Genomic DNA, 10,820 nt, shown 5'->3' on the forward strand with positions numbered 1-10,820 from the left:
GCGAGAGTGGCATGGACATATATACACTACCAAACGTGGGGTGGATAGCTAGTGGGAAGCAGCCGCATAGCACACGGAGATCAGCTCCGTGCTTTGTGACCACCTAGAGGGGTGGGATAGGGAGGGTGGGAGGGAGGGAGACGCAAGAGGGAAGAGATACGGGAACATATGTATATGTATAACTGATTCACTTTGTTATAAAGCAGAAACTAACACACCATTGTAAAGCAATTATACTCCAATAAAGATGTTAAAAACAAACAAAAAAGGGAGCAGAAGAAGCCGCCTGTCACCTTGAGATCTCTCTCCAAATGAGCAATTCCAGAGCCTCTTTTCCAGAGTCATTAGGATGTAGGTGATGTCAGTACATTCATGCGTCTGAGAAAAGGAAAAAGAATGTGTCAGTTTTGACCCAAAGGCTTGAGGAGAGAGAAGTTACACAAGGGTCTGGATTGTGGGTGGGGGGGATGGCTTGAGGAGGTGGGAATTCGGTCTGGTGAGAGTGAGAAGAGAGGAAAAGATATCTTGGGAGAGAAGAATGTGTGAACATTTTCCAGATCAGAAGGAACCAATATACATTCACAACTTGTTAAACCCTTGGTCTCATGGATTCTTTCTTCTTGCCAGTTCTGCCCGCTCTGGCTCCTGCCCGTTCTAAGAGGAAAACAGTATGATTAAGCTCCAGGTAAGTTTAAGTTTCCTTTCTTTCTCTTAAATGCCATGTCCATTGGATATCTCTATTTTCCAAAAGGAGGTCAGCAATTTTTGAGTGACTCGTACGGTAGGAACTTTACCTTGTTGATGAGAGCTGGGAGAGGTAGTGGCATTATATTCCCTTTGGAGAAATGAAGAAACAGGCTCAGGAAGGTCAAGATGTCTGGTTCAGAGCTGCTCCAAGTGCAGTTTGCATACCAGTGCCAGTCGATGAGCTGCTTGTCCCTGGTGCACAAGAGATAAGTACAGAAATACAGAAATCAGGAGGAAGCATTGAGAAACTTTTATAGCAGTTTGGTATTGCCACAGCGTCTCAGTGCACGATCAGTATACATGACCACACTCTGAGTAGTAAGATTCGAATGGATATGTAATAATCTGGGTTCAACCAGCTAAGCAGAACCAGTAGGAGATAAATATTAAAAGATTTATTATGGGAGGGGTGGGGGAAGGAAGGATTGGGGCTTTGGGATTAGCAGATGCAAACTATTATACATAGAATGGATAAACAACAAAGTCCTACTGTATAGCACAGGGAACTATATATATTTAATATCCTGTGATAAACCATAATGGAAAAGAATATGAAAAAGACTGTATATATATGTATAACTGAATCACTTTGCTGTACAGCAGAAATTTACACAACATTGTAAATCAACTATACTTCCGTAAAATAAAATTTTTAAAAGATTTTTAAAATAAATTTTTTATAGTTAATTTATTTTCCCTGCAGTTCAATTTTTATTATTATTAATATTTTTATTTATTTTATTTATTATTTTTTGGCTGCATTGGGTCTTCGTTGCTGCACGCAGGCTTTCTCTAGTTACGGTGAGCGGGGGCTACTCTTCGTTGCGGTGCACGGGCTTCTCATTGCGGTGGCTTCTCTTGTTGTGAAGCACGGGCTCTATGCGCGCGGGCTCAGTAGTTGTGGCGCACGGGCTTAGTTGCTCCGCGGCATGTGGGATCTTCCCAGACCAGGGGTCGAACTCATGTCCCCTGCATTGGCAGGTGGATTCATAACCGCTTCACCACGAGGGAAGTCCCTAAAATAAATTTATTTATTTTTATTTATTATTTTTTCGCTGCGTTTGGTCTTCGTTGCTGTGCACGGGCTTTCTCTAGTTGCTGAGAGCAGGGGCTACTCTTCATTGCGCTGCATGTGCTTCTCATTGAGAATGGCTTCACTTGTTGTGGAGCACGGGCTCTAGGCACGCGGGCTTCAGTAGTTGGCAGCACGCAGGCTCAGTAGTTGTGGTTCATGGGCTTAGTTACTCTGCGGCATGTGAGATCTTCCTGGACCGGGGCTCGAACCCGTGTCCCCTGCATCGGCAGGCGAATTCTTAACCACTGTGCCACCAGGGAAGTCCTTAAAGATTTATTATAAAGAATTAGCTTATGCGATTGTGGGGGCTGGGAAAGTCAGAAATCTACAGGGCAGCCCGTTAGGAAGGTCAAGGCTGGAACTCTTGACCCAGTGAAGCTGCTTTCTGCGGGTGAAAGTTCTCCTTCTCTCAGGGAAGCCTTAGCTCTGCTCTTAAGGCCTTTCACCTGATTGAAGCAGCCCCCGGCCCCCTCCCAGATTATGTAGAGTAACCTCCCTAAGAGTCAACTGATTATGGACTTTAATCACATCTACAGAATATCTGCACAGCAGCACCTCGATTAGAGTTTGATTCAATAACTGGGAGCTGTAGTCTAGCCAAGCTGATACATCAAAAAGACCATCGTGGTGTGGAGGCAAGGATTTTTTAAAATCATGAGCAGTGTTTTAATTATGAAAATACACAAAAAGAGAAAATAGTACTATGAATCTCCATATATAACACCTGTCATGCAGTTTCAACAATTAACATTTTGCCACATTTGCCTAATCTTTTTTCTCACTTTTCTATATTCTTTCCCAAAGCATTTTCAGAAAATTTTAAAGACTAATGCAAGTAGCATGTTATTTCATACTGTACTGTTTTTTTTTCTGAGTTTATCACTTTCTTAAAGTAACTTACTATCTGCAGCTACAATAAACAAGCTCACACTTTCACCCTTTGCCAGGAAAACATCTTGCCCAAGTTCACAAATTCATTAGGTTACACTTTCTGTCTTCTAAGTTACTGCCAGCAAGAGTTTTACAAAACGTTTCATGGCTACATCACGCAGGTTACCATTTTCCCAACCTCTTCTAATAGTTTCCTCAGCTGTTGCAGCCTGGCCCCAAAGCCAATGCCATATGTATTTATTTGGTGTACTCTGCTTATGGTAACAGTTTTTGTGTCTGTTAGCTTGGTTGTGTTGGACAATGGCAGAGGGGCAAGAGAGTAAGCAGAAATATGCAAGACCCCTTAAGGCCTAAGCTTAGAATTGGAACAAGTCATGTGGCCAAATCCAAAGTCAAGGGGCAAGGAAATACACTCAGGTTTTTAGTGGAATTGGAGAGCACGAGAGAGAATATTTCTAAATAGCAATCTAATTGACCACACACTCCTTATATTCCAGTATGTATTTCTAAAACCAGAAATGGACTAATGAGAGTATTAATACATTTTTGCTATTGTATAATACCCAGACAATAATCAAATTTCCCTGAGTATCTCAAAAATCCTTCTTTTTGGTGACCTTCAGTGCGTTTCTCTTCCACAGTATCTCCTGTAGGTGGAAGCATTCAAGCTGTTACAAGGGTACTTCATAGATGGTGCTGGGTGCTAAGGAAAAGATTTAAAAATTTTTGCATTCATGTTTATTGATTTATACATTTATTTTATTAATATTTTTGGACTGTCCTTGTACCGGAATCCTGTAGCAATCTCTGCATAGGATCTCAGCAAGGGATCCACGCAGCTGCAAGGGTGGCCAGCAAATGGGTATTTTGTTTTCCCAGACTCTATAGTTGAGGCTATGGAGGGAGAAGGTGGGTAGGCTGGGCGAGCCCTCATTCTTAACCCCTTCTCCCTACAGTGTCTGTGCCACGTGGGCTGTAGGACATCAGTACGTATTTCCTGGCTCACTACCTCCAACTCCATTTCCTCCCCTAGCCTTGCAGAATCCCTCTAGCGGCCCCCAGCTCCAGAGCCTAACCGAGAGCCAGTTGTCAGATTAGAAATGTGATTTGCAGGGCTTCCCTGGTGGGGCAGTGGTTAAGAATCCGCCTGCCAATGCAGGGGAGGCGGGTTCGAGCCCTGGTCCGGGAAGATCCCACATGCCGCGGAGCAACTAAGCCCGGGCACCACAACTGCTGAGCCTGTGCTCTGGAGCCCGCGAGCCACAATGACTGAGCCCAAGTGCCACAACTACTGAAGCCTGCGCGCCTAGAGCCCGTGCTCCGCAACAAGAGAAGCCACCACAATGAGAAGCCCGCGCACCACAATGAAGAGTAGCCCCCGATCTCTGCAACTAGAGAAAGCCTGCACACATCAACAAAGACTCAACGCAGCCAAAAATAAATAAATTAATTTTTTTTTAAAAAAAGAAAGAAATGTGATTTGCAGAGTCCCAGCTCCAGCGTTACAAAGTGTGGTTTAAAAATGAGGGTTCGGGGAATCCCCTGGCGTCCCAGTGGTTAGGACTCCATGCTTTCACTGCCGTGGCCCCGGGTTCAATCCCCGGTCAGGGAACTAAGAGGGTTTGGAGCAAGAAGACCACAACTTAGTGACTGGCACAAAAGCTTCCCACGTGGCTCTTCTTCTAGGGATCATTTGTGCAGATGATGAATGTGACATGTGCTTGATGTTTTAGGAAACTGTGACCTTCAAGGACGTGGCTGTGGTCTTCACCGAGGAAGAGCTGGCGCTATTGGACTCCACCCAGATAAACCTGTACCAAGACGTGATGCTGGAGAACTTCAGGAACCTGGTCTCTGTGGGTGAGGACAGCAACCTCCCTGTAAGTAAGCATCAAACCACTGGTCCTGTTTTCTCAAGTGGTCAGCTTCAAACCAGATAGAATATTCCAGGTGGAGCACAAAGGGAAACTTTGGCCACCAGAGAGAACTCTCCTAAGAGACGCCATGTGCAGGTGGGAACCTGCAGTTAATGTGTTTTCGCAGATAACTGTGAGCAGGTGGTCCCCTGTAAGGTGTTGGTGAGGGAGCCCTTGTCAACTCTGCGCCCCCGCCCTGTGGGCATCTGATGCAGTTGTCAAACCTACCCTGACCTCCTCACACGTTTAGGCTCTCATTCTCTCCTCATATTTCTCAGAGTGAGATTGAGAAAATTCACACATTACCAAGGCCTTGGTCCCTTCGTTGCCTCTAGAGCAAAACCAATGTTTTGGACAAACTAGTGTTAAAGGAACCAAATTAGGATCTGGTTGGTAGTCAGCGCAATATAAGTGGCTGCTGATTTGCTTCCTTGCTGATCAATATCTAACCTAATTTCAATTTCTCAGAGCCCCATATACAGATATGTACTACCTCAGTTTAGTTTATGAGATAGTTGCTATCATTGGCCCCCTTTTACAGAGGAAACAACTGAGGCACAGAGTGGGTAAGTAACTTGTCCAGGGTCACCCAGCTTGTCAGAGGAACTAGGATTTGAACCCTCCCCATCTGGCTGTAGACCCTGTGCTTGTAATAACCAGGTGACACTAAGTACCACTATGTCCATAGATTATAGACAGGGCTCCTTGGGCTAAATCTGCAGGATGCAACCCCATTGGTGAGTCCTGAAATCAAGTGACCATGTCATAACTGGCAGTTTTTGAAAAGCAAAATAGATTAATGGACTAGAACACAAAAGGATTTATCAGAGTACATTGCACCTGGTAAGGTAAGTCTCAGCTGATAAAACTATTTTAGTTTATGGTATGTGTCTACGTATAGGTACAGGGTCACAGTGTAAATGCTTTTCTTACTATGGGTACAGTCAAAACAGGTGGAAAACTGCTGCTTTAAACCTGTTTCCGTTTTCTCTGACACCACCTTATGAACCAAAGTCACTCTCAATAAAATGACTCAGAAAATTACCTTGAACCAGAAGCAGTGTCCAGATGGTTTTAACCGTGGTTTTTGTGACATTTTGAAGCCTATTTTTGGGTGCCAAGGGTGTGACCATCCTCTTCTGCCTCAAACCCCTGTTTCTTATGACCCTTTAGTACAAAAAAATCTTGCTTCCCTGGGTGCCAGCCCATTGACAGTTTCATGCTGCCAATTCTCATAGCCACGGCTGTTTGAGATTCTGCAGTAACCTCAAAGGGGAGAAGTTAAGGAATTGGATGGCAGGATCTTGGTGGACTTTGTCTCTTCATGAAGCCAGGGAACCTCAGGAAAGATAAAAAGGATGTCTCATATTTCACAATGTTATCCCCATTTCAATCCCCACTGCAGCTGTAGGCCCACCCTGTACAGTTGTGAAGGTTGTGCACAAACATACATGATAGTTCTATCCCATATAACAGTGATTTAAGGGAAGGGACATGGTTAGGAGATAAGACTTGTTACTTGTTTCTGCAGCCTTTTACAGGATCCTGGAAGGTCCCTGTGATTGTTTGTGCCTCTCACCATGTCCAGAACTCCATTATTATGTATATTACATGAATCATATGGGAGCCTTCCCCATGCCTTCTGTAGCAAAATGATTAAAGGCTTTTTATCAACTACTCTTATAGCCGAGAGGTGAATTTATTCCTTTATAAACTGTTTCCAAGATTTCTTTTGATTTCCCTGAAATACCTGGTTTTTAATTAGCAGCTCACAGATTAGAATTACGGGGTTTCTAATTGTTTCCTATATGACCAGGAGCCAGTGGCAACTCTCATCCCATCCTACTTCATTTCTTCAAAGCCTTTGGATAGATGATCTACTTGTTCACTTAGCCAAATTCTCTTTCTCCTCATAGGAGACAGGATTAAAAACAACATTTCGAACCTTCAGGAAAAAGGGTTGACTTACCTCTCACCAGAAGTGCTCTACTTTTGGCAGATTTGGAAACGAAGGATCAGTGAATTGAGTGTGAGTCAGGATTATGTCATGAATCTTCAAGGAGATTGTCCCCACTATTTAGAAGGAGATGTTTCCCTCTGTGAAGAGTGGGCAGGAGTGTCTGAAAATGAAAGGTATGTAATAAATGCCATTAATTTAGAAAATCAAGACATCACAGCTTGGAAAGGCCTGACACAGGTCCCTACCCTAGAATCTTGGAAGAAAGCCAACATAATGACTGAGCCTGAGAATTCTCAGGCTAAGTACACAAGAGAATTCATATGGAAGAGAAATTGGATGGATGTGCTCAGTGTGATGGCAGCTTCTTTCAGACCTCACGTGATTGTAATGATTTCCAAGAACGTAAAGGAGAGGAACCTTACAGATATACCGGCTGTGGGAGACACTTGGTTATGAAGTCAACAGTCAAACACAGTCACGTGGTCTATGCAGTGCGGCCACCTTTCAGGTGTAATAACTGTAGAATGGGTTTCACAGATGATGCAAATGCTCATGTTCGTCACAGCGCTCACACAGGAGAAGAATCTTATAAATATGACCAGTGTGGAAAGGACTTTAGTCAGAGCTCAGGACTTACTGTTCACTCTAACACCCATTCAGGGGAGAAAACTTGTGAGGGTCAGGAGTGGGCTAAGGGCTGCAAACAGAGCTCAGACCTTCCCAGGAATCAGAAAGGCCCCTTGGGAGACAAACCCTATACAGGCATCGAATGTGGCAAAGCGCAGTTCTTCTCTTCACAACCATCACCGAGTCCACACGGGGGAGATGCCCTACACGTGTGACGTGTGTGGGAAGGGGTTCGGATTCAGGTCGCTTCTGTGTATCCACCAGGGAGTCCACACAGGGAAAAGGCCCTATATATGCACAGAGTGTGGGAAGGGCTGCGATCAGAGCTCCAGACTTCTTATCCATCAGAGGGTCCACGCTGGAGAGAAACTACAAATGCAGCAAGTGCAGCAAATGCTTCGGCTCCAGCTCCATCCTCCAAGTCCACTGGAGGCTGCACGTGGGGGAGAAGCCTTATAGGTGTGGCAAGTGTGGAAAGGGCTTCAGTCCAAGCACACACCTGCACATTCACCAGAGGTCCACACGGGGGAGGAACCCTACAAATGCGACGTGTGCAGGAAGGCTCTCGCCTACGGCTCGTTTCTGCACGCTCACCGGAGAGTTCACACGGGAGAAAAGCCTTACACGCGCCAAGTGTGCGATAAGGGCTTCAGTTACAGCTCCTATTTTCACTTTCATCAGAGAGGTCACACCCGAGAGAAACCGCATGAATGTGATGAGTGTGGGAAGGGCTTCATTCGGAACGCCGATCTTCACGTTTATCTCAGCGTCCGCACAGGAGAGAGGCCCTGTAAGTATAAAGAATGCGGGAAGGGCTTCCGTCGTAACTCTTATCCTCTTGCCCGTCAGGCAGCACATAGGGATGAGATGGACTATGCATGTCACGAGCATGGCAAGGCTCAGGAAGTATGTAACTCAGACCTTCTTGCTCAGCCAAGACTGCACAAGAGAACAGAAACATTATACATATAGTCAGTCTGTGTTCAATCAGGAAAACAGAAGCCACTTATGTATTCCAGATGACAGAGGCTTACTCAACCACTGGGAGGGCCGGAGGGAGCAAAGGACAGGGACACGACCACCCATGATGTCAGCTGGCAGCACTGAAGCACGTGGTTCTTAAGGGCACTCCAGGAAACCACTGTGGATCTCAACACCTTCCTTGAAGCTCTCATCAACTGCTATCTGCTGTCGTGGCAAAGAAAGTGATTTTTTTTTTTTTTTTTTTAGGTTTTGAAGCTTTATTTATTTATTTATTTATTTATTATTTTTTGCGGTACGCGGGCCTCTCACTGTTGCGGCCTCTCCCGTTGCGGAGCACAGGCTCTGGACAGACGCGCAGGCCCAGCGGCCATGGCTCACGGGCCCAGCCGCTTCGCGGCATGTGGGATCCTCCCGGACCGGGGCACGAACCCGCGTCCCCTGCATCGGCAGGCGGACTCTTAACCACTGCGCTACTAGGGAAGCCCCTCATGTTTATCTTAAAGGGCTATGGTTTAGAAAAGTTTGAGACACAGTGCGTTCTAGGAGGCTGACAAGAAGCAAGTTGCGAAAGCAGTCTGTGGTCGTTGAGATGGTAAACGTAAACTTGAAAGAACCAGTTGCTTTATATCTTGACAGCTGGGAAAGACATAGAATTCTAAAAGGGAATCGTATTGCTGCACACGCAGTGCAGCAGCAGTACATGTTCCAGTACAGCAAGAGTGGATGATTAAGATTAAGCGTTGGACTTCAGTCGTATAGTTAAGAAGACAGGAGTGTATGGTTTGGAAGGATTTCTGTCGGAAACAGTTAAAGTGCTTTTTGCCTGAAAGGGTGGTCTGGAAAACTGGTGGAACAACAGCTATCTTGGATAAATGAGGTGTTGTTTTTTAATTTGTGTATCTTTCAGATAGATGCAAGTTTCCTTTTTTAAAAGCATGCTCACAATGCATTGAAGAAAAACTTTTTTCCACATTGCTTTTTGTAAATGCTTCCTCTCTCAACCTACCTGGACTTGTATCGCCACTTATGACCTTGTTTGTACTATTTGTGTTTATGCACACTGGCAATTCCAGACTTTTTCTTTTTTACTCTTAAACTCCTCAACCTGTCCTTGAAACCCCTCAGCCTCAGCAGAGATTACCTCATCTTTTACTTAAGCCAGAAAGATAGACAGCCATCTGATCTAAGCAATTGAATTTCCTTCCTTCCACTTCATATTCTTCCTTTGTCTCTCCCTAGGCTGTCCTCCTGTTCTTCACTTGTGGGAAGAATTGGCTCCTTCAGGCCCAGATGCTCTGCCTGTGGGATCCACTGGTCCCAAAGGATGGAGCTCTGTCAGTGTGATTCTGCCACTTGCATCATTGCCCTCTAACTCTGCTGATGCCTTTTCCTCTCCTTATAAACATTCCTAGGTTTGCTCATCTTACAAGAACCTCAGCTGTCTTATCTCTCCTTTCACCAGCATTTTCATTTCTTTTCATTCCACTATTCCTAGATCCGCTGTTTCCCAAATTGGGAAACTTCTACAGCATGTCAGCAGGTGTGTTATATAAAAGTGTTCTCTGTTTCAGAAACTATACTTTCTCTGCCTTCTGTTATGGGATTTTCCTCAAGGTCAGTTGTCTACCCTGTTCTCTTGAATCTTCTTGCGTGGTTTTGGTGCCCTTTACCATGCCCATCCTCTCTAGTTTCTCTAGCATTGCCTACTGACCACCTCCTTTCAGGTGTCTTACTGTCTCAACATGGCTGAAACCAAATTTATCTGGAACATAGTAGATGCCTAGTACTATTTATTGGGAAAAAAACTTTTTTTAAAATGCAGCGTGCCTAAAACAACAACTGTTTCTAGCTTTCTTTCTGTTTATGGCACCATCATTTTTCCAGGCTCATTCTTCTGTCTCATATAGCAGTGTAGGGCTCTCGCCTACGGCTCGTTTCTGCACGCTCACCGGAGAGTTCACACGGGAGAAAAGCCTTACACGCGCCAAGTGTGCGATAAGGGCTTCAGTTACAGCTCCTATTTTCACTTTCATCAGAGAGGTCACACCCGAGAGAAACCGCATGAATGTGATGAGTGTGGGAAGGGCTTCATTCGGAACGCCGATCTTCACGTTTATCTCAGCGTCCGCACAGGAGAGAGGCCCTGTAAGTATAAAGAATGCGGGAAGGGCTTCCGTCGTAACTCTTATCCTCTTGCCCGTCAGGCAGCACATAGGGATGAGATGGACTATGCATGTCACGAGCGTGGCAAGGCTCAGGAAGTATGTAGCTCAGACCTTCTTACTCAGCCAAGACTGCACAAGAGAACAGAAACATTATACATGTAGTCAGTCTGTGTTCAATCAGGAAAACAGAAGCCACTTATGTATTCCAGATGACAGAGGCTTACTCAACCATTGGGAGGGCCGCAGGGAGCAAAGGACAGGGACACGACCACCCATGATGTCAGCTGGCAGCACTGAAGCACGTGGTTCTTAAGGGCACTCCAGGAAACCACTGTGGATCTCAACACCTTCCTTGAAGCTCTCATCAACTGCTATCTGCTGTCGTGGCAAAGAAAGTGATTTTTTTTTTTTTTTTTTAGGTTTTGAAGCTTTATTTATTTATTTATTTATTTATT

General features: G+C 45.0%; 1 protein-coding gene across 1 annotated transcript in view; it reads left to right on the forward strand.

Moving 5' to 3' along the window:
* Positions 1-556: 556 nt before the first annotated feature.
* ZNF285 (zinc finger protein 285) overlaps positions 557-10,820 on the forward strand; it is an 11,208-nt gene continuing 944 nt past the window's right edge. Inside the window, 8 exon segments of the mRNA XM_024132729.2 lie at positions 557-685; positions 4,447-4,573; positions 6,546-6,895; positions 6,898-7,367; positions 7,369-7,584; positions 7,586-7,732; positions 7,816-7,901; positions 10,157-10,461. Of these exon segments, the coding sequence (XP_023988497.1) occupies positions 671-685; positions 4,447-4,573; positions 6,546-6,895; positions 6,898-7,367; positions 7,369-7,584; positions 7,586-7,732; positions 7,816-7,901; positions 10,157-10,461 (1,716 nt within the window). The 5' untranslated portion in view covers positions 557-670.

The sequence above is a fragment of the Physeter macrocephalus genome, chromosome 17 (genome assembly GCF_002837175.3).
Source record: "Physeter macrocephalus isolate SW-GA chromosome 17, ASM283717v5, whole genome shotgun sequence".
Classification (NCBI taxonomy): domain Eukaryota; kingdom Metazoa; phylum Chordata; class Mammalia; order Artiodactyla; family Physeteridae; genus Physeter; species Physeter macrocephalus.